The sequence below is a fragment of the Lepisma saccharinum genome, chromosome 29 (genome assembly GCF_977018435.1).
Source record: "Lepisma saccharinum chromosome 29, izLepSacc3.1, whole genome shotgun sequence".
Lineage (NCBI taxonomy): Eukaryota > Metazoa > Arthropoda > Insecta > Zygentoma > Lepismatidae > Lepisma > Lepisma saccharinum.
Genome location: NC_139257.1, coordinates 22,396,350 through 22,421,879, shown reverse-complemented (window position 1 = coordinate 22,421,879; position 25,530 = coordinate 22,396,350). Strand labels below are relative to the sequence as shown.

Genomic DNA, 25,530 nt, shown 5'->3' with positions numbered 1-25,530 from the left:
TATAAGTGTGTGTCGGATGTGTTTCAAATGCCCATTAGCTTCCATGGTATGCAACAATGATCGTTGAGGCATATTATTGTGATAACCGCTTCTGAACTTGTAAAAGTAAGCATTGTTGCTTGTTGCCATGATATGCTGTCTATCTCGAATGCTCTTATATTTTCTTTTCTTCTAAAGAGCTGTGCGTGAACTCACCCACAGAATAGAAGCTAAAATGTCTTCGTTGTCTTCTTTTCGTCGCAGCAACGATTTGGGCGTGCTTCGTAAGTAAAATGTACATGATCCTGTTTTTGACTACTAGAATGGTAAAGAAAATTAAATTTCAGAGTTAGCAGTAATTAATTTGCAAGTTAAAATACCTGTTGCAATTTTCAAAAAGAGCAAACGAAAGTAAGCTAATTTTTTCATAGAAAGATCTACATTCCGGATTTGCCCGAGACTGTCTAAGCTTTAACACAGTCTAGTGTCCCGAGCAAATCGTGGCTGGGACATCGAAAGTCCATGTTATGTGCAAAGGGGTGTTCTTTTTTCAACTTTTAACACTGTCTTTAAATGCCTAATTGTAGTTCACACAAATATTTATGTCTAATGACTTTGCCATGTCTAGTAGAAATAGAAGTGAGCAATGAAAAATCTGTTGGAAAGAACCATATTGTACCTAGTCTGGCCATAAATACTGTTGCACACTATTTTGTGAATAAATTGAATATGGTTTCAGATTTTTAAATGTTCTTTTAGTATGTTACACTTACATATATTACACATAAATAGCACCAATCAGTTTTCAAAATGTACACTTCTCGCCCTCGCACAGGCTCGAAGTCTCCCTGGCCGCACGGATGGTCTTGATTGGAAAGTCCGCCCCTGCTGCTACCAAGGAGCGCTTTTAACTTTCAATTATAGGGCGCCTCTTCTTGCAGACAGTCCCCTGTACCTCTGGGCACAGTTTGTAGTCCAAGGTACTGAGATCATGGCTATCAGATTGCCAATAAAAAGTGGAGAAGAAATCGAGTACACTGGTCTCCAGTCACAGTCGCGTCTTCCTTGCCTTATGAGCTGGGCCAGAATATTTCTTGAACTTCCAGGATTCATTGTGAAACAATGTTTGGTTCATCAATGTCACGAGAGGGTCCAGGACACTTTCCACATACACTTTCGCACGGCTTTTAAGCCCTTTTCTCAAAAATGAAGCCTGATGGAACTCTCATAGCTCACTCCGCACCAAACCATGACTGAGGAGGGCTGGTGGCGTCTCTGATTTTTGGGAACTCTCTCACAAGCTTTTCAAGAGTTTGAAGCATACACCCTTTCATTTTGGCGGTTAAAATTTTACTTAGTGGTGAACAATTTCTTATCAGTGAAGAGAATCCTGCAATGCCCACTGGCCACTGCAGGAGCCGTCTCGATTTCAGTTCCCTCTGCTTCTTCATTTGTGTCGTCAGGAAATTTCCAGTACTCCACCCGTAAGCTCCAATTCCAAAGTCTTCATTTAGTGCCATGAATACTGATTGTTGTGAAATGTTCAGCTCCTCTGCCATTATCACTTGCTTCCGGATGGGAATTCGGCGGATGCGAGCCATCACTGCTTTAACAGCCGCAGCTGTTCATACGGTGTGAAGTCGACCAACTCTTGCGCGATCTCTCATGCTACCACTCTCAGTGAATCTCTATATTGTCTGATATCAAACCTTTTGCTGATCTTGGGGATTTTTAGGGGTTGGAAAATCTCAGTGACTGACTTCCCAACCATATGCATAGCAATTACGGCTACTTTGTTTTCATATTCGCCCCACTCCATGCTAAGCACAAGAAAATACACGCTAACTCTTTCACAGCTGAACACACAATGGTCAGGAGTGATCTGCAGCAGCGCCAGCATGGTTTATGAGCTTGACTACCGGTTGTACAGTCCAAGACAAAAGTTTTTAACAGTATTTATGACCAGACTAGGTACAATTAATATTAGATTTTTATGAAGTTTTATTGAAAAACAGAAAATATTCAATTGGCTTCTCGTAGGTTTACTTAAAGTAAATGTTTGATTAGTTTTACTTTTAGCATCTGCTAATTTAATATTAAGTAACAAGAAAGAAAATTACTTGTGAAATATCTGCATGTTCTTTGATCTTTTCGTCTGGGAGCATTGTGTCTCGGGTTGTAATAATGAAAAGCAGGGCATCATAATGCATTATTATCCATGGCTATAAACGTTCATTACGATCTTGGGTACATTTAAGAAATTTACATATTTTACATTATTTCCTATTCGTGGAATGTTGAATATCGACAATGCACACGAGGAACAAATTCAGGAAATGATTAAGACACGATGAAACATTTATGTGGGATTTGAAGTCTGGTTACGGGATTGAATTCGCAATACTAAATGAGAGATCATCTGGCGAGTGACCCTTGGGAGCTACTTCTCTCTACAATTTGTCTTTAGAGGAGTGTGTGCTGAAGCGAGTGGCAATCTCATTTGCAACGTGAACAGCATCGACTCCTTTGAGACAACGCTCTAGGAACAGCATCTACTAGTTTGAGACAACTCTCTAGGAACAGCATCGACTCCTTTGAGACAACGCTCTAGGAACAACGACTCTTTTGAGACAACGCTCTAGAAACAGCATCTACTCCTTTTAGACAACGCTCTAGAAACAACATCGACTCCTTTGAGACAACGCTTTAGGAACAACATCAACTCCTTTGAGACAACGCTCTAGGAACAGCATCTACTCCTTTGAGACAACGCTCTAGGAACAGCATCTACTCCTTTGAGACAACGCTTTAGGAACAACATCGATTCCTTTGTGACAACGCTTTAGGAACAGCATCTACACTTTTCAGACAACGCTCTAGAAACAGCACCTACTCCATTGAGACAACGCTCTAGGAACAACATTGACTCCATTGAGACAACGCTCTAGGAACAACATCAACTCCTTTGAAACAACGCTCTAGGAATAGGATCTACTCCTTTCAGACAACGCTCTAAGAACAGCATCTACTCCTTTGAAGCAACGCTCTAGGAATAACATCGACTCCTTTGAGACAACGCTCTAGGAACAACATCTACTCTTTTGAGACAACGCTCTAGGAACAGCATCTACTCCTTTGAGACGACGCTCTAGGAACAGCATCTACTACTTCGAGACAACGCTTTAGGAACAACATCGACTCCTTTGAGATAACGCTTTAGGAACAGCATCTACTCCTCTGAGACAACGCTCTAGGAACAATATCGACTCCTTTGAGACAACGGTTTAGTAACAGCATCTACTCCTTTCAGAGAACGCTCTAGGAACAGCATCTACTCCTTTGAGACAACGCTTTAGGAACAACATCGACTCCTTTGAGACAAAGCTTTAGGAACAGCATCTACTCCTTCGAGACAACGCTCTAGGAACAACATCTACTCATTTGAGACAACGCTCTAGGAACAACATCGACTCCTTTGAGACAACGCTTTAGGAACAACAACGACTCCTTTGAGACAAAGCTCTAGGAAGAACATCTACTCCTTTGAGACAACACTCTAGGAAGAACATTGACTCCTTTGAGACAACGCTCTAGAAACAGCACCGACTCCTTTAAGACAACGCTCTAGGAACAACATCAACTCCCTTGAGACAACGCTCTAGAAACAATATCTCACTCCCTTAATACAACGCTCTAAGAACACCATCAACTACCTTGAGACAACGCTCTAGGAACAACATCAACTCCTTTGAGACAACGCTCTAGGAACAGAATCGGCTCCTTTGAGACAACGCTCTAGAAACAGCACCGACTCCTTTGAGACAACGCTCAAGGAACAGCATCTACTCCTTTGAGACAACGCTTAAGAACAACATCAACTCCTTTGAAACAACGCTCTAGGAACAGCATCTACTCCTTTCAGACAACGATCTAGGAACAGCATCTACTCCTTTGAGACAACGCTCTAGGAACAGCATCTACTCCTGTGTGACAATGATCTAAGAACAGCATCTACTCCTTTGAGACAACGCTCTAGGAACAGCATCTACTCCTTTGAGACAACGCTCTAGGAACAACATCAACTCCTTTGAGACAACGCTCTAGGAACAGAATCGGCTCCTTTGAGACAACGCTCTAGGAACAGCACCGACTCCTTTGAGACAACGCTCAAGGAACAGCATCTACTCCTTTGAGACAACGCTTAAGAACAACATCAACTCCTTTGAAACAACGCTCTAGGAACAGCATCTACTCCTTTCAGACAACGATCTAGGAACAGCATCTACTCCTTTGAGACAACGCTCTAGAAACAACATTGACTCCTTTGAGACAACGCTCCAGGAACAACATCAACTTCTCTGAGACAACGCTCTAGGAACAGCATCTACTCCTTTGAGACAACGCTCTAGGAACAGCATCTACTCCTGTGAGACAATGATCTAAGAACAGCATCTACTCCTTTGAGACAACGCTCTAGGAACAGCATCTACTCCTTTGAGACAACGCTCTAGGAACAATATCAACTTCCTTTGAGACAACGCTCTAGGCACAGCATCCACTTCTTTGAGACATCGCTCTAGGAACAGCATTTACTCCTTTGAGACAACGCTCTAGGAACAGCCTCGATTCCTATGAGACAACGCTCTAGGAACAATATAAACTCCCTTGAGAAAACGCTCTAGGAACAGTATCGACTTCTTTGAGACAACGCTCTAGGAACAGCATCGATTCCTATGACACAACCCTCTAGGAACAACATCAACTCTCTTCAGACAACGCTCTAGGAACAGCATCGGTTCCCTTAACACAACGCTCTAAGAACAACATCAACTTCCTTGAGACAAGGCTCTAGGAACAACATCAACTCCTTTGAGACAACGCTCTAGGAACTGCATCGACTCCTTTGAGACATCGCTCTGGGAACAACATCAACTCTTTAAGACAACGCTTTAGGAACAGCATCGACTCCCTTGAGACAACGCTCTAGGAACAACAACGACCCTTTTGAAACAACGCTCTAGGAACAGCATCTACTCCTTTGAGACAACGCTCTAGAAACAACATCGACTCCTTTGAGACAACGCTTTATTAACAACATCAACTCCTTTGAGACAACGCTCTAGGAACAACATCTACTCCTTTGAGACAACGCTCTAGGAACAGCATCTACTCCTTTGAGACAACGTTCTAGGAACAGCATCTACTCCTTTGAGGCAACGCTTTATGAACAACATCGACTCCTTTGTGACAATGCTTTAGGAACAGCATCTACACTTTTCAGACAACGCTCTAGAAACAGCACCTACTCCTTTCAGACAACGCTCTAGGAACCACATCGACTCCATTGAGACAACGCTCTAGGAACAACATCAACTCCTTAGAAATAACGCTCTAGGAATAGGATCTACTCCTTCCAGACAACGCTCTAGGAACAGCATCTACTCCTTTGAAACAACGCTCCAGGAATAACATCGACTCCTTTGAGACAACGCTCTAGGAACAACATCTACTCCTTTGAGACATCGCTCTAGGAACAGCATCTACTCCTTTGAGACGACGCTCTAGGAACAGCATCTACTGCTTCGAGACAACGCTTTAGGAACAACATCGACTCCTTTGAGACAACGCTTTAGGAACAGCATCTACTCATTTGAGACAACGCTCTAGGAACAACATCGACTCCTTTGAGACAACGCTTTAGGAACAGCATCGACTCCTTTGAGACAACGGTCTAGGAACAACATCGACTCCTTTCAGACAACGCTCTAGGATCAACATCAATTCCTTTGAAACAACGCTCTAGGAACAGCATCTACACCTTTGAGACAACGCTCTAGGAACAACAACGACTGCTTTGAGACAACGCTCTAGGAACAACATCTATTCCTTTGAGACAACGCACTAGGAACAACAACGACTCCTTTGAGACAAAGCTCTAGGAAGAGCATCTACTCCTTTGAGACAACACTCTAGGAAGAACATTGACTCCTTTGAGACAACGCTCTAGAAACAGCACCGACTCCTTTGAGACAACGCTCTAGGAACAACATCAACTCCCTTGAGACAACGCTCTAGAAACAATATCTCACTCCCTTAATACAACGCTCTAAGAACACCATCAACTTCCTTGAGACAACGCTCTAGGAACAACATCAACTCCTTTAAGACAACGCTCAAGGAACAGCATCTACTCCTTTGAGACAACGCTCTAGGAACAATATCAACTTCCTTTGAGACAACGCTCTAGGCACAGCATCCACTTCTTTGAGACATTGCTCTAGGAACAGCATTTACTCCTTTGAGACAACGCTCTAGGAACAGCCTCGATTCCTATGAGACAACGCTCTAGGAACAATATCAACTCCCTTGAGAAAACGCTCTAGGAACAGCATCGACTTCTTTGAGACAACGCTCTAGGAACAGCATCGATTCTTATGACACAACCCTCTAGGAACAACATCAACTCTCTTCAGACAACGCTCTAGGAACAGCATCGGTTCCCTTAACACAACGCTCTAAGAACAACATCAACTTCCTTGAGACAAGGCTCTAGGAACAACATCAACTCCTTTGGGACAACGCTCTAGGAACAGCATCGACTCCTTTGAGACATCGCTCTAGGAACAACATCAACTCTTTAAGACAACGCTTTAGGAACAGCATCGACTCCCTTGAGACAACGCTCTAGGAACAACAACGACTCTTTTGAGACAACGCTCTAGGAACAGCATCTACTCCTTTGAGACAACGCTCTAGAAACAACATCGACTCCCAACGCTTTAGGAAGAACATCAACTCCCTTGAGACAACGCTCTAGGAACAGCATCTACTCCTTTGAGACAACGCTCTAGGAACAGCATCTACTTCTTTGAGACAACGCTGTAGGAACAACATCAACTCCTTTGTGACAACGCTTTAGGAACAGCATCTACACTTTTCAGACAACGCTCTAGAAACAGCACCTACTCCTTTCAGACAACGCTCTAGGAACAACATCGATTCCTATGACACAACCTTCTAGGATCAACATCAACTCTCTTCAGACAACGCTCTAGGAACAGCATCGGCTCCCTTAACACAACGCTCTAAGAACAACATCAACTTCCTTGAGACAACACTCGGAACAGCATCTACTCCTTTGAGACATCGCTCTAGGAACAACATCAACTCTTTAAGACAACGCTTTAAAAACAGCATCGACTCCCTTGAGATAGCGCTCTAGGAACAACATCAACTCCCTTGAGACAACGCTCTAGGAACAACATCAACTCCCTTGAGACAACGCTCTAGGAACAACATCAACTCCATTTAGACAACGCTCTAGGAACAGCATCGATTCCTATGAGACAACGCTCTAGGAACAATATCAACTCCCTTGAGACAACGCTCTAGGAACAGCATCGGCTCCCTTAACACAACGCTCTAAGAATAACATCAACTTCCTTGAGACAACGCTCTAGGAACAACATCAACTCCTTTGGGACAACGCTTTAGGAACAGCATCGACTCCTTTGAGACATCGCTCTAGGAACAACATCAACTCTTTAAGACAACGCTTTAGGAACAGCATCGACTCCCTTGAGATAGCGCTCTAGGAACAACATCAACTCCCTTGGGACAACGCTCTAGGAACAACATCAACTCCCTTGAGACAACGCGCTAGGAACAGCATCGGCTCCCTTAATACAACGATCTAGGAGCAACTTCAGCTCCTTTCAGATAATGTTGTAGGAACAACTTCAGCTCCTTTCAGATAATGTTCTATGAACAACTTCAGCTCCCTTGACGCAACTTTCTTGAGAACAACATTGGTTTCCTTGAGAGAACGTTCAGCAACATCATCGGCTATCTTAAGTCACCATTCTACGAACAACATCGGCTCCCTTGAGACTCCGTTCTAGAACAAAATTGGTACTTTTAGAGAACGTTCTAGAAAAATCATAGACTCCTTTGAGGTACCATTCTAGTAGCAACATTGGCGCTCTTGAGAAAACTTTCTAGGAACAACATCGGCTCATTTGAGAAAAGGTTCTAGGAACAGTATCGGATCCCTTGAGAGAACTTTCCTGGATATCTGACTTAGAATTCATGAATGGAAAACGTATCATAAAAATTTCAAAGGTTACTTATTGGTTTTTAACCAATAAACATGACAAGAATATATCGTTGTCAATAAATTTGAACTACGAGCTATATTTGATGCGAAATAGCATTTTGAACATTGAGTAACTAAAACTAAAACCAAAGTTACTTATAATAGCAATAAATTATAGGGTGAAAAAATTATATGTGTAACAAGTGGAACTTTGAACTCGCCTTACTTAATGCGCAATTAGAATACGCTACTGGAGACATAATAAAAGTCCAGCAATTTGAGCATTTATAATATGCATCATCTTCATTTTTTACTCACAGATTATATCACTTGCTTCTAACTAACTAACTAACTCCCTAGCCTTCTTAAACCCGAAGGTTCATGGCTGCAGCAACACAGGACTTCCATCTTTCCCTATCTTGAGCAAGTTCTATATACTCTTTTCCATCTCTACCGATTTCCCTTAGGTCCATCTCAACGTTGTCCCTCCATCTTCGTCTTGGCCTTCCTACAGGTCTCTTACCATCAGGTTTCCCAACAAGAATCCTGTAAACTCCTCTTTCCTCTCCCATTCGTGCCACATGGCCTGCCCACCTAAGTCTTCTTGATTTAATTATTCTAATAATATCTGGACATGAATACAAATTATGTAGTTCTAAATTATGTAACCATCTCCACTCACCTGTCTCCTCATCCCTTTTAGGTCCAAATATTTTCCTAAGGATCCTATTTTCAAATACTCTCAATTTACGTTCCTCTTTCAATGTAAGGGACCAAGTTTCACACCCATATAATACTACAGGCAAAATTACGGTTTTGTATATTTTAACTTTTAGTTTCTTAGATATTAAACGAGAAGACAAAAGTTTATGAAGAGAGAGGTAACATGCATTTCCTGAATTAAGCCTACTTTTTATTTCCTCTTTAATATAATTTCCATTTGTTAATATTACTCCTAAGTATTTGAATTTGGAAACTGGTTCAAACGAGTTGTTATCAATAATTAGATTTTGATTATTACCTAACACTTGGTTTCAGCCTGTAAGCATATATTTAGTTTTCTCTTTGTTAACTTCCAAACCTATCTCTTTAGCAGTTTTGAAAAATATTTTAGCATTATTCTTAATTGTATTCACATCATCCCCCAGTAAGTCTACATCATCTGCATATGCTAACAACTGAGTCACACCATTTAATTTTAGTCCTTCTTTAGTTTCTTTTACCTTCCTTACAGCATATTCTAAGGCAAAATTAAAGAGCAATGGAGATAATGCATCTCCTTGTTTTAACCCATCATGAATTGTAAATTTGTCAGACATATTAATACCCACACGAATTTTACTTTCTGTTTCACTGGTGCATATTTTTATCATACTAACAAGCTTCTTAGGTATTCCAAACTCTACTAATATATTATATAATTTATCTCTTTTGACCGAATCATATGCTTTTTTTAAATCAATGAATAGCTGATGGACATTTTGATTATATTCCCACTTTTTTTCAAGTGTCTGTCTGATGTGAAAAATTTGATCTGTAGTTGATCTGTTACGTTTAAATCCACATTGATAATCACCTATAATTTCATTAGCATATGGGGTTAGTCTTGTTAAAAGAATGTTAGACAATATTTTGTATGTTGTTGAGAGTAGAGAAATTCCACGGTAATTATTGCAGTTCATTTTATCACCTTTTTTAAACACAGGAACAATTGTGTATTCTTTCCACTGTTGAGGGATTTCTTCTTTATACCATATAAAACAAATTAATTTATGAATTTGACATATTAATAAATTTCCACCATATTTAATTAACTCAGCTGGTATTAAATCAATGCCAGGTGATTTGTTATTCTTTAGCCTTTTAATAGCATCTTTAACTTCAGTCAAGTTAGGTTATGGAACTAAAGGTTCTGCTGTGTGTACTTCATTTACTTCTGATTTATCTCCTACGTGGACATTTAAAAGGTCATTAAAGTAGTTCTTCCATCTATTTAGAATATCGCTTGGGTCAGCTAGAAAATCACCGTCTTTATCTTTTATCAAGTTTACTTTAGGTTGCCACCCCTTTCTAAACTCATTTACACCTTTATATAAATCTCTGATATTTTTATTTTTGCTGTTAGTTTCAATTTCGTTATTTTTGCTTTTCAAGTAATCTCTTTTTTTACTTTTAAACGTGCGGTTAACTTCTCGCTTTATTCTATTATAATTGTTTTGATTTGTATCATCAGAGTTATTTAACCACCTAAGTCTAGCCTGATTTCTTATTTCTATTAGATTATGACATTCATTATCAAACCACGGCTTACTTTTTCTCGGTTTATGGTATCCTATACTTTCTTTAGCTGCTGATTCTATTGCATTAAGTATGTGCTCCCAATTCTTATTTACGTCTGTTTCATTTATATTTTCATCATCATTTAAACCCTGCAAAACATCAAATCTATTTGACAGTTTAATTTGGTAATCTTTCTTAATTCTTTCATCAGTAAACTTTCCTGTATCAAATTTTAGAACTTTTAGATTTTGTTGCTTATGATTTATCACTGAGAGTCTTTCTCTTAATTTAGCAATTACTAAATAATGGTCACTGGCACAGTCAGCACCTCTATGTGTACGAACGTCAATTATACTAGTATTCCTTCTCATATCAATGAGAATATGATCTATCCGCGGTGGCTCAGTCGGTAACGCGTCTGACTACCATGCTCAAGGTCCCGGGTTCGATCCCCGGCCGGTTCAAATCCGGGAACTTTTCTAACGGTGAAAGCGGCCCCGGCGCCCACCCAGCGTCGAATAACATGGGTACCTGGGGGAAACCCTGGGGGGTAAAGGCGGTCAGGGGCGTGATGCTGATCACATCACCCCCACTTACGACCGGATCAAGAAAGTGTGGGGCGTTACCCCCACACCCCCTATACGCCTTCATGGCGTGGTGCTATGCACAGGGGAACACTTTACTTTTTTTTTTTTACTGATTATGAGTGTTACCATCTGGAGAAGACCAGGTATATTTATGGATATCTTTTTGTTTAAAAGTGGTACTTTTCACAATTAAATTCTTTGAGGTTGCAAAAGTAATCAATCTTATACCATTATCATTACTTAATTCATGAAGACTTTCTTTACCAATCGTGGGTTTAAATGTATCTTCTTTGCCAATCTGTGCATTACAGTCACCTAACAGAATTTTCATATCATACTGAGAAAATTTATCAAAGACCTGTTCTAACTCTGCATAAAAAATCGTCTTTAGTATTATCATCTTTATCTTCCGTTGGTGCATGTATGTTTATGAAAATAATTTTACACCACCTACCCTGTAAAACTGCATATGATATCCTATCATTAACAAATTCTACTGTTTTAAGAGCCGAGATAATTCTATTATTTATGAAAAAGCCTGTTCCAAAATTATGATTTTCAGTACCACCATAAAAAAAGTATAATTTTTAGTTTTACAATTCCCTTCTCCTGGCCACCTAACTTCCTGGACAGCTACTACATCTAATTTATACTTAACTATCTCATTAACTGTACACTGAAATGCCCCAGGCCGGTAAAGGCTCAGAACATTCCAGGTGCCTAATTTAATATCCTTATTCCTAATGTAGATCTTTTCCTTAGTCCAGGGACCTCCCAAAGAAGTCCCCACCGAACGGGCGACTATTTTATCTCCGGAATATTTTACCTTGGGAACATCCATGGCCTTATATTGCTGTTTCTTGATTTTTTTTTTTACAGTGCAGAGTTGTCAGCTCTACGCCTAACCCCCAATATGAATGGAGGAACTACTACAGACGACAAACACAAACACATTAGACAGCACAATTACTACACAAGACGAACACAAACACATTAGACAGCACAACTACTACACAAGACACACACAAACACATTGCAACTATAACACAATATAAACACAAACACACCACAACTACTACACAATATAAACATAAACAAACTACACACCACAACTACTACACAAGACAAACACAAACAAATTAGACAGCACAACTACTACGCAAGACAAAACAAACATACTAGACAGCACAACTACTACACAAACATACTAGACAGCACAACTACAACACAAGACACATACATACATACACACCACCGACACTACACAAGATAAACACAAACACACTAGACAGCACAACTACTACACAAGACAAACCCACATACAAGCACACCACAACTACTACACAATACAAACACAAACACACTAGACACCACAGCTAATACTCAAGACAAACCCAAACACACTACACAGCACAACTACTGCACAAGACACACAAACACATAACACCACTACACAAGAAAAAACGTAAATGCACAACTACTACTACACAAGATTATGAAAAAAAGGACATATTTTGCTATTTTCATCATCATTATTAGGGTCGGGATTGCTTCTACGGTGCTTAATGGCCAAACAATTCAGCATAAACACCGAGGTTAGCTCTTTCATCCTGAAGAAATTGTTCAGAAGTTACTCTGGAGAATTATCAAATATAGACAATGGTTTTTCAGGTCATCGTAGCTCTACTTATGGTAGGTAAAAAAAGTGTTTTTCCCAGTATTGGTAGTAGTAAGTTATTAATTGCTACATTATAACAAATGTTTACCACTTTTAGTTCTCTATTGTTGATACTTACATAGTTTCATATTAAGCCTATTTTAATTTATTTGTAAGCTACATAATCTGGGATGTATAATTCAGAATAATTAATCATGCATGTAAGCCTCAACGTCGTATCCTTGTAATGAAGGTATCCTGGGTTCAATACCCGGTGGCACTGTAGCTCGGACCTCAATTTAAACTGTAGGTCCAGTCCTGATTAGCCTATCTGTGCGCACAATAATAGCAGGCGCAACAGACAGGGCCTACATACCGACTGCCGGACTCATTCCTACCTGTCGAGGTGGGAGATAATCCAACAAGTAAACGGGGTGACGTGTGGCCAGCGCGACGGACCCTCAGTCGTTGTAGGTTTCCGTGACCGGGTAAGCAGTTTCCTTAGCATTTTTTTCAGCATTTATGCCAGAATACTAGGGGTTTGCGGGATCCCGAAAAGTCGGGACCGGATTGGGAAAAAAAAATCCCGTCACAACCCCGACTTCGGGAAATGACTTTCCGACTTTTCGGGATCCCGAGCAGTCGGGAAATACCGAATGGTCATTTTAAAAAGTCGTTAATTCTCGACGTTTTCTGCATTGTAAATGTCTAGAACTTATCGGAAATTATTAGTTTTTGTATCAGAAATGCAGAAACAATCACTTAAAGTGAAAATGACGTGTAGAATTCGAGATTTCAAGATTTTCGGGAAATTGAGAATTGGTCCCGTCCCGAATGTCAGGATTTAAAAAATTTCCCGTCCCGATCCCGGCCCGACCCAAAAAATTCTGTCCCGCACACCCCTACAGAATACTATCGTGTAAAATGAAAAATCGTACGGCATTTCAGCTGCCATTGCATGTTTCATGGCATTTCTCAAGGATAGAATCGGTTCTATTTCCGTAGCATAACCAATCAGAAGCGAGTTCTAGGTCAAGAATGTACATGTAATGGTGGTCACGTGAGATGTAAACAATGTATCACTCCACATTTTTAAAAGGCGACAACTGTGTAACTTAGAGGAATAACGTAACATGGTGTTAGGTAGAAATCAATGGCGGTGCTCGAATACTTTTCATCCCTGGTGTCATTATGGCATATTATTTCTATTAGAAATTTTATAAAATGGGTTCTTTGATATGTTTGCTAACGTTTTGATGAACTTAATCCACCTTAAAGCGCATGATGCTTTGCCAGCAAGCATTTCTGTAAAAAGGGACGAAAAGTAACAACGGAGAAAAAATGGCCAAAGTCGGACCCCTCCTTTAACAAGTTCCAAAAACTGGAAGAGACGCAAAGAAATGTAGTAAATGAATTACATTTATTGAGCTTGCATAAAGAATATAGATGTACAAATGTAATATAATATAGACTACCAATATCCTAACTGCGTCAATCGCCCTTTCCATTTGTTGGACATCCCACCTTCTCCCACCTGCATTGCCTTTTCCCTTGAACCTCTGAAACAATATGTAAAAGGACTTTACTAACGAGTAACGACCCTTTGCTTCAATTACAATTGTAATGTTAGGCATTCATTGAGGGGTCCTACTTAGGGCATTTTACTCGTGGAGTCTTATTGTTTATACAATAAAACCACACGTATCTTCAAACAAACCATTACCATAATTTCAAAGTACAATACTTACTAGTGTCTAAATTGTAACAAGATTGCTACTTACCTCTCTCTTAATTAGCGAAATTCCCACTGTTGTGCACCGATGTACAAACTTTCATTCACCCAAAAACAAGTCATGGCAGGCTACAGCACCTGATACTTGCACGTTACTGCTGATAACTTCCCTACACAATTTTTTTCGTTATTCTTGACGTGTTTCGCCCATTGTCACCACGCGGCAGCAGCTGCTTACGGAAACAAGAAGGGGGTCCGGCTTTGGTTATTTTCCTCTACTAATTTCGGGATGAGTGAGCTAATCATAGATGATGAAACTCGGTGTGTCTTTCGTGCTGTACATATTATACATCGCAATCGCAAAAGCTAACAGGAATATTACATGAAATGCTTTAGTGCAAAGTACTGTCTGCTATACTTTCTTGGAAGCACTTATATGGCATTTACGCCTTAAAAAAATGTTAAAGGAAATGCTTCCACTACCGTTCGCAGCTCCCCATTTTCCTCACGATGGTGAGTGGCCAACGGTCCCATACACAGTCCGAAATGTCAGGATAGAAGTTGTTGCCATTCCCCCGGGAGAGTCGAACCAGCGCGCGTCCCGTACCCCGAGCTCAAAACCTGACTCCTTAGACCGCAAGGCCACGGTATCTGTGCATAAAGTGGACTTAGAACTCAACTCAAACATACAAACAAAGCATGTAAGGCTCAAGATGAAACAGAATATCAAGAAGAAAAGTCCCGTAACATCCTGTGGCTTAATCAGGGTTCTTCCCTTCAGTACAAAGAAGAATCTCCCGAAATGCCTCTCTCTGCATTGTCCCCTTTCGGGCTTTCAGAAGTTTGGAACACGAAGTTTCCCGATAGATTCGTCTTTTGAAGGGTTCTTGTGAAAGCACGCTGACCTCCGCCTCGACAAACTTTCAGCGCTTGCTCTTCCCTTACCCTGAGGCAGTATTCAAGTCCACTCATGTTGACTCTCTTGGTCGAACTGTTTCGCGACTTCTCGAATCTGGTGGTTTCTTTGCAAGGCGATTCTTCTAGCAGCCTTGCTCTCTCTCTCTCACCCAGTTCAATCTTTATCCTTAGTCCTGGTTTCTCTCTATCTCTCTCTCTCTCACCCCCCTCCCGCTGTTTTTCTGTTTACCCCTGTGTATGACTTATTTTTCCTCCCCCCTCTTTCCTCTCCCGCATTTATTCTTCTCCATAGGCGTAGCTACGGGGTGTACCGGGTGTGCCTAGGCACACCCTAATGGGCTGCTTTATCAAAGAGAATTAAAGACAGATATTTCAATTAGAGAGAAAATAAGCGGCAGTTTGTAAGAAGTTGAAAATGTCATTACTTGGTACAAACGTGTGCATTATCGCTGATGAAACGAGTGTCTATAGATTTTCGATTTTTTGATGTCATTGGAGAGAGAAGATCTGTACTGTAGCGCTTTTCTTCTATACCTCTGACAAGCTGCACGTGTGAGAGAGCTTTCTCCAAGCTTTCCCAAGTTAAAACTAGATTAAGAGCAACTCAGAAGCTGGATAGATTGGAAGCCCTGCTCTTGCTATTTGTGGAACAGGAAAAAGCTTAGTCTATTGATGTAAATGAAGTTATTGATGAGTTTAAGAACATTGTACCTTTTGAGAGACGTCTCTTGTTATAGATAACGTGTATTTTGATGTATTTGTTTGTAACAGTTATGAACATTTTTTGTGTGTGTAATTTCTATGCAATTTGATTTTTTTCTACTACATATATTCAGAAATTTTCAACACTGTCATTTAGTGAATTTATATTCCTTTACAAACATCAGTGCAGTTAAAGAGCCAAGTGATTGTGTTGCAAAATATGCTATTAAAAAGGTATAAGACCTCATTTTTTTTTACATCCAAATATAAAGTTCTAGCTACGCCTATGTTCTTCTCTTCTCAGTTTGTTCAATTTCATTATTTCTCTCATCACTCTTTCCCCTTCTTTCTCTGTTTATCTTCTATTTTTTCTCAACTCCCATCTATATCTCTCTATATTGTGTTCTCAGTATATTAATCTCTTTCGTGGTATCTCTATCTCCTATCTCTTCCCTTCTTTGTCTATTTATCTATCTCTTTCGTATATTCTCTTTTCTCAACTCATATCTCTCTCTCTTCTCAACTCCCATATAAACTATTTCTTATTGTATTAACATGTTTCTTGTTTGTTAAGTACTGGTCGAGTTTGAGTTTCGTTTTTTAGCCCACTTTATGCTCAGAAAGGCTAATCGGGACTGGACCTACAGTTTAAATTGAGATGCGAACCACTATGTGCCTCCACTAGGTATCGAACCCAGTTGAAAAGTTCTCATGTAAACTATTTGGGCGACGCAATGTTCTACAGAGAGAGATTTGTACACAAATATTTCATTACTGGTAAGAACTTCTTTACGTGAAACCTACTAAAGAAGACATTCACACCAGTGAATTAGCAAAAACAAATCACCATTTGAAATATGGGCATGCAAAATTTCGCTATTACAGTATATAAAAATTAATGACAGGAGAAGGTGGCATCACTGGAAAACATGAGAACGGAAATGTAAATTGACTCGCTTAATTAACTTGCAGCTCCTGGGGTCCAGGTGTTCGGCGTCACCCGCAGGACTGCAGCGTGTTCACCCTCTGCTTCAAACGCAACGGACAAGTCGGCAGCCATCTTCTAAGATGTCCCAAGGGAATGGCTTTATCCGACAGGAGGCGAAGCTGCGTGTTTCAGGAGGAGGTGGATTGATATTGATTTTTATATTACGTGTACATCAACACATAGGGTATTTTTGCCCGTTACTCAATATGGGAGTAAGCTCCTTAACTAAACAAAATGGATGGCAGGTTCCTAACAAGAAAATGCCTGTTAAAAATTCCCTTAGTTCATTTATAAAACTAAATCATTCATTCGTTTCTTAACCCTGAATGACATGGAACTGGATTTCCAGTAGGAATGCCCTAGTTGGCGCTGGACTCGCTACCCTTCGCCTCACACGATGCTTGTTAGCGTACTTGTTGATAGACTTTCGTTCCCATAAGACATTGCGCAGAGCAGACAATCTGTAATGTAAAGACGGACGAGCAATTTGAAGAATGTTGTAGGAGAATTACTGCTTTGTGCTTTCATTAAAAATAAAAAAATAAAAGTATGGACTAGAGATTGGCTCGAATGTAATCAATGCGTGCCGAACAAGCTTTTTGAGGAACTCTGGTATGCATATTCTCAATATTCACACATGAGATTCGCAGGATACATTCACAAATTTCTAAAAAGTTAGCATTTAATTTAATACACTTGTAATAATAAGGATTTTCATTTTCGCCTAATTATATTTGTCACGTACACATTATCATCGCTTCGGATAAATACCTAAATATTAATGAACTGAACACGAATGCACTGCTCGTCATGTCTTTGCTTTTTTTTTTTTATCGAGAAACAACAAAAACAGCCGAGCCAACACTCGGAACCCACAGACAAAAACTCCCCTTTGCAAACTCGCAGATTATCTTCACATGCTCAAACTTTGCTCTGATTGGCTGTTCCACAGAATCCAGCCCAGGAAAGCCAGTAGCAATTAAACATGTCATATTCCTCCAAACCAGTCAAGCAGCCAGCCATTCGTGCCATCGAGTGCCTGGAATAGATGGTGCAGGGGTAGCTCATTGGCATGGAGCAGACATACCAGCCACTGTAGAGGACGCTCGAAGGTTTCTTCCAGTCGGCGGATAACGCCCGCCGTGTGTCTCGTGTTCACATTTGTCCCGTCACACCCTACAACTTTAATGTTCTCTGTCTGCGCATTCCTCTCTTTGAAACTAGCGACTATTGACTCAGCTATGTCTTTGCGGAGTCGCGTTCCTGAAGTACGAAGAACCCGGCTCTGCAATGATGCTTGTGTGTTCTTCCGTGAGGGTCTTTCTGTGTTACTTGTTGTCGTCACCGAGAACTTGTGTCAAAGTTTGATCCTTGAGGCCATCAAATAATACTCCCTCTATGCCAGTGTGAGTGTGGTCAAACTGGTCATCATTCTGCTGGAGTTCCTTACGAGTTTTGCTGCGTTCTTGGCGGAGCTTGCTTCGATCGATTACTAGATCGGTCGATTGGCGACACGAGACCAAGATCATGCAGAACTGATGTTGCTAATACAGCAGCCGATCTATCCGAGACTCCGATCCGATCGCAAGCTTTAGCGAGTGAAGGTAGATAGATTGTCATTTTCTTACATTGGAGATTCTGCTTTGGCTTAGTCTTGACTGATTCTGAATCTGGAATGTACTCATCACCAGTGGCACTGACCGACGGGTACGTGTCATCTTCGGCACTGTCGGCAGAATCGGCTTGACCTTTGTTCTCAACGGTCCTCTGCTTCTTCATTTGTTCGAGATTGGCTTCCTCTCTTTCAGCTTTCTTCTTCAATTTTGACGTCTCCTCTTGATCTATACTGCCGATTATCATCTTTTTTGGTCCTCTCTGGTCTTCAAGGAAATGGCGTTCCTTTGCCGGAACTTTGAATTCTTTCGCGCATTTGTAGTTGGAAACCATGTCAAAGCACTTGCATTTGCTGAGATCAAAGAGACTGTTACCTCTGTCGCGAAAGTCCGAAAGTCTCCGTTGGTAGTTGGGTTGATCTTTTTTCCCTTTGTAGACCTTTAGGATTGTGTTGTATTTGTCGTGGAACTATCTGAGATTTTTAATCGCTTGTGCGTGAGTTACTGTTGGAAGTGAGGCCCTTTCCCAGATATCTTCGACTTCATAGCACAGTTTGTGATCGGTATTTTCCATTGTCCGTTCTCAGGTCTTGTCGCAGTTGAATATATTTCTTCATGAGATCGGTGCAGGTCGGCAGAGTATTGGTCGGTAGGTGTTGTGGAGCGCCAAATATCACGCACGATACTTTGTCTCTTGTAACTGCCATTGCCATCTCTCTGAAATGGAAGTTCTGGGGATGGGGATATCCTGAGGATAACATGATGTCCCCAGGATATCCCAAGGACATCTTGGGGATAACGTGTGTTGTATAGGTAAGCTATAGGGCAAATGGCACATTTTCCATAGTATAGCTTATAAAAATAAAAATATTTTTTTTTTACTTCACCCTACCATACAACACGCGTTATCCCCAGGATGTCCTTGGGATATCCTGGGGACATAATGTTATCCTCAGGATATTCCCATACAATGTATAGGTAAGCTTAAGATGGACAAAACCTTTTCAATAAGTAGCTCGCTTAGATTCGCTACTTAATAAGCCATGCTGAAATCAAACTGAATCAGGCTACAAAGTCATAAAAAGGGTTAAAAAGCCAATTATTTCAATAAGGTGAAGGGCGATCAAGGAGTTGACAGAAAATAATATGATTTTGCAGGATTCTTACTATGGACAAATGGCACATTTTCCATAGTCTAGCTTATAATTATTTTTTTTCACTCCACCTGAGCGTACAACATTTCCTCGAAGCCGAGTTCTTTCAAGCACAAGTTCAGATAGCCCCGTGCTACCTGCTTTCTACAAAGGGGCCTTTCAGCGGTGGTATCTCACGGAGTATCGTTGTTCACAATAGCTGGGTCTTGGACAAGGGAAGAGCAGGCCAATTATATCCGCATGTTCCTTCCAGTGCCTTTTCATCCCCCGCCGCATTTACGCACGCGTATACGCAGAAAAGTTCAGGCCACCTAAACTTTTGGGCCGTATGAAACTTACGGTGCGCAGGTCCCCAAATATCGAACGTGTTTTTACGGTAATGTATGACCGCCCTTAATGCCCGAGGAGGTGAATTGTTCCTACGTTTAATGAAGTTTACAATATAAAACTGGAACAAACGCTACTGCAGTGCTGATTCATTGACTTGGTTTATTTTACTTCGCTTTTCCGCAACTTCTGACCAATGGCGAAGATGAGGATGAAATGAGGACACTCATAAAGAACAGGCTGCGATTCGAAGCCGGCGTCGTTTAATTGGCGCTTTCGATCTGCACTAGGTGACGTCACTTGCGATAAGATCATACTTCAAGTTTCGTGGACCTTTTTCACACACCCAGAGTTGTACTTTGGTGATTCATTAATATTTGTTCCCTTTCCTTATTTTCAGGTGCAGGATTGCAATAGTTGTGTCCCTAGAACCAGCGTTCTCTCCGCTCAGAAACTTCTTTCCATGAAGCCCGACGTGTATAAATGCAAAGATCCGCAACCACACAGCGCCGACGCTCAGGATCTTGTCCTGTGCGGTCCTGACAGGCGGCCTCTGTGGTTGCTGAGATGCAGGAGGAGCGACCGCGGGGATAGCGTATGGGAGAAACGCGTCGAGAACTGCGTCGACGCCACAATGCCAAAGGTAAGTGTTCCCCCCGTGAAGACGGATTGCAGGAAAACAGGCCTGCACTGTGCGGACAGCAGGAAGCTGGTCGATTGCTCGAACGAGCTGGAACCGGCGAGGGAATGGAACTGCACGCAGAGGACGAGGAACAGAAACGCCATCTGCGACAGGGTCACCGACAGCTGCGTGGTAGCAGTAAAAGTCCGTCGAGTACCGGAAAGATTGTACCTGAGGCCTTCCTACCTGGAACACGCGTACGCGGCAGAGTTGATGCAGTCTGGCTCGACTCCTCAAGTTTGTATGTTCCACGGCGTCCACTGCTCTGGCTACGACACCCTGCAGAGTTGCGGAAAAAATCTCAAGGTCAGATTCGTCTTGTCCTGCCAAGACCTCTTTCCAGGCGCGATGTTCACTAGGTGCGTTGGGATGAGGTGAGTTTTGTTCAAGACCCCAAACAGCTCGTATACGAAAGAAAGACCTGTGAACGTCGTAGTGAAAGTGAAGTCCTTAGAGCGTGATCATCATAACAGATTCATTCCTCAAATGCTTCATGCAGTCAAGACACCTAAAGCTCTGGTCGTCATTGTTCTCCCACCTAGAATCTTCTCTACAGAGAGGCCAAGATTGCCTGAGACGTTGGATAACTTCGAGATCTCTGAGACCACACGCTCTTTAACACCAAGGAAACTTGTGGCCCTTGTCGGCCAGCGCTCAAAACGCACTGTCAACACTCTAACGACAGCAATACCTCGAGATGGACAGATCAGGACGGGATACTTAGATCCCGAAAGTAGTCGCTCAAAGACGAGCAGAGAGATTGTTCCCTCGAGATCGAATCTAATACTAGACCCTGAGGATGACAGATGCACAGATGAACAAATCAATGCAGGGACAGATAAGTTGGGCTCGAGTGTCAAAAATCGATTAGCCCGTGGTAGAGTACGAGATGAAGTCTCATTGGCTGTATTTGGAAAGATTCAAACCAATGCAGCCAATTCATCATCAGAATTTCCATAAAAATTCGGAGATTCTACAATGCTAGAACACTGGATCTCGAAGCTTCAGTTGCATTCGTTGACATCACCACCGAGAATCGTGGCACACAGTATGCACTCAGACAAAGGAAGTCACTATTCTCAGACTCCACATTGTGTGTCTGAAGACGAGAATGTGCCAACTACTCTACGTAGCAAACGAGCCAGAACCTGCTTTAACACTGGATGCAGAGGAACTCTACCACTTCCAGCAAACCGTCCCAGAATTTCAGTTCTGGAAAGCTGAGAGGTAAATTTGCTACAGAAAATCGTCAAAATAGGTTTGGAGGGAACGTAACATCCAGGAGTCATATCTTTCACAGACATAATGAATTTTCTACGAGCAACGTTGCTCTGGCATCATTGACATCAAAGCTGAAGCCGCGGTATCCACTTAAAGAAAACACACCGGCCACAGTGGGAGGTCGGGATCATTGTACAACCACTAAATGTACAGTAAAAATTGCCTTACGCCCTGTGACGGTAAGAAAGAAGCCGTGGCTTGTCGCTGTGAAAACTACATCCACAATGGCAATCTCTTCTACATCTCTTCCGAGTAAACATACCGGGTGTCCGAGAAGTCTTTGTATGAAAACAAAAATTAACTGTATCCGCTATATGCAACATAGACATGAAAAAATGGTACCAAAATGTTCGGAAACTATTCAAGTTTTATTGGCAATAGGAAAGAAATCAATAAATCTCCACGTGAGCACCCTTGGTAGCACGGAGAACATCTAGTCGAAATTCAACTTTTCGCCATGCATTAGCCAACATCAAAGGAGGGATTGATGTGATGACTTGGGTTATCCGTTGTTGCAGAGTTGCAAGATCGGATGCAGGAGTTCTGTAGACATTGTCTTTCACATAACTCCATAGAAAAAATCTAAAGGGGTTATGTCTGGAGATCGTTCAGGCCACGCCGTCGGTCCATCTCGACCAATCCATTTTCCAGGAAATGTCTGTTCAAGGTAGGAACGAACCTCCAGACTCCAATGTGGCGGTGCACCTTCTTGTTGAAAGATAATATCTGGGTGGTATTCTAGCAATTGAGGAACAGCAAACAATTGCAACATGTCGAGATACACTCCAGATGTTACGGTGTCCTCACAGAAAAAGAATGGTTCGATTATTCTGTCATGCAGCAGCGCGCACCAAACGTTCACCTTCGGGTTGCCCATGGTCGACTTCCTCACCTCATGAGGGGGCTCTTTACCCCAGATACGCACGATGTTTGAAACTGTCTCTGCACTGTTTTTTGTGACCTGCTCTCGTGAAACCACAGGACACACTCAGCCTTTTTCTAATTTGTGTACATTTCCGGTTTGCTGGACACTGGCACTGCTACACTACTGCAACGGTACAGAAATCTGAAACAAAAAAAAAACTTGAATAGTTTCCGAACATTTTGGTACTATTTTTTCATGTCTATGTTGCATATAGCGGATACAGTTAATTTTTGTTTTCATACAAACACTTCTCGGACACCCGGTAGAGCAGGTTTGGACACGAGTGAATCACAAGCAGAATACTCAGTGTCTACAAACGTTACAGAATCCACAACGTCAAATGGTTTGCCTCAATTTAGATCAACACGGACATTATCAAAATCGCAAAATCCTCACGTAACAAGAGAGTCCGTTTAGTTGACAACTTCGGACCTGGGAAGCGACAAGTCACAAAAAGAAACAACTTGGTCTCTCCTCACAGATTGAGTCCAGAACTTCGTAATTCTTCTATAACTTTGTCGCGTGGATTGTCATCTGAAAGAATTTTGCCCACGAGCATGTCAGTGGTGTAAAGAGTATTTTCTATTACGAGGATTTTCCATTAAGCGTACCTGCAGTTGAAGCTGCAACAAGTTTGAAGATAATGGAATTCGCAGAAGTTTCTCTCCGCTAAGAGGTTTATGGAACTTCTGCTTTGGAGTTCGGGCAACATCGGAAGTGGCTCACACCTGCAAAAGCGAGTTTATTGTAAGAGGTTGGAAGTGCTAGAGAGCAAATGTTTCTTGCAAAATCGAAAAGTGAGACAACGTAAATTTCTATGGACAAAATGCAAGGCTCGGCATGTAAGATCAACACCCATGTTTAAGAAATGAGTTGGAGAACAAAAAATGTTTAGTTTGGGGTAAGGGAAGGCTCTGGACGCTTTTCGAAATCCCATTGGATGCTTATAGAGCATTCACTGACATTCGCTACGAGAATCTGCGGCAAGCGGCCAGGCGTCACCGATTGTCTTTCCCGGTGAACGGATTCGTGACAGTCGCACGCTACAGTCTGTTTTTTCACTGTCCTTGCAGTAGTGTAAAAGTATATAGGATAAACTCGAGAAATGATGAGCCCCTCTCAGGCAGATTTGGCTACACTTAAAACAAGCTCAACATGCCCATATGAGCTTTTTGCTCAAGTGTGGAACCCCGTCTAATCCAAGATTTTTGTAAAAATGCCCTTGGGAAGTTCCTGTGAAATGATGAGCCCTCTCAGATTGATTTGCCTACACTTATAAAAGGCACTTCTGTGAGATTGTTGTCCATAAATTTGTTAAAAATATGCCCCTCTTGATATTTTTTTTTTGCTACACTTAAAACTAGGCCAAACGTATTAACACACACACACACACACACACACACACACACACACACACACACACACACACACACACACACACACACACACATATATATATTTACTTCTGGTTTGAGTTCAATTGGACACCAGCCTCAACTCATATATCTAGTACTAAGACAATGCATTGTGCAAAAATCTTCTAGAATTGTTCTGTGACTCTCTCATTTCTTACATCATAAACATATGATTTTTCACCTATGAGAATAACACTACATATGGTGACATCGGGGAGTGTATCGTGGAATTCACAGATAATTTTAATGTTTGTCCTGTCATTAACCACAACTTGTTTCCTTTTTGAAGTGTTGATGACAAACATGGGACTCTGTGCGTTGAATTCATCTGGTGTGTAATACATGTCAGTATTGCCAGTTGTGACCCTTTTGTATGCTGTAAATGCTTCATATAATTTAAGGAAATCATCCTTGGACATGTCTAAATTATAATTTTCTCTAGGAAATACCTCATTTCTGCCATTTTTAAGATATATGTTCTTGATGTTGCAGTTATCAAATCTACTTGAATTTTTTTCCTGATTATTGTGTCTTCCAGTCTGAAACAGAACCACCACAAAATCCGGCATGTCATATTGTATACTGGAGAATAAATTTGTAGCATCAAACTCATAATAAGTACCAGCGGCAGGCTTCTGTACACATTGATATGTATAAAATTGTAAAGGAATCTGTAGATTTTTTATTATATCTGCTTTGTATTTAAGAGCATAACTGGCTTCATATTCAACAACTGGGATTCTTAGCTCCATAGTCTGAATAATGCATTTGCCTTCATCAGGTAGGGTATTAGGCAAAGCTTCCCCTGTAGAGTTTAATGTACTGTACCTCATCAAAGCATTATTATCATTGGCAGCTCTTCTAAATGTGATTCTTAAACCACCCTTCCACATAATATCTTTGTAATCTGAGAAGAATCCTGGCAACAGGCGCATAGGGAACAGCACTGTGTGGCTCTTGGATAATATTTTATCACCAGCCTCAAATCCACCTATTTTGTAGTAAGAAGCCTCGGTTTTGGATAATTTTAGTGTGGCCAAAGCTGTGGAGGTAATGCCGGGATAATCTACTCTGTTTATAACAACACCATGTTTTCTGATCTCAATTTCAGAGAACAGATGTGGCACAAAATTATCTACCAATCTTATATTTCAATTTGCCGGATAATCTGTTCCATCGAGCTTTACAACATCAA

General features: G+C 41.2%; 1 protein-coding gene across 1 annotated transcript in view; it reads right to left on the bottom strand.

Moving 5' to 3' along the window:
• The window catches only part of LOC145981431 (uncharacterized), a 291,232-nt gene extending 274,222 nt beyond the window's left edge, over positions 1–17,010 (bottom strand). The window contains exon 1 of the mRNA XM_083114665.1: positions 16,917–17,010. Coding sequence (XP_082970791.1) covers positions 16,917–17,010 — 94 coding nt within the window. The remainder of the gene's footprint in view (positions 1–16,916) is intronic.
• Between the last annotated feature and the right edge of the window lie 8,520 nt (positions 17,011–25,530).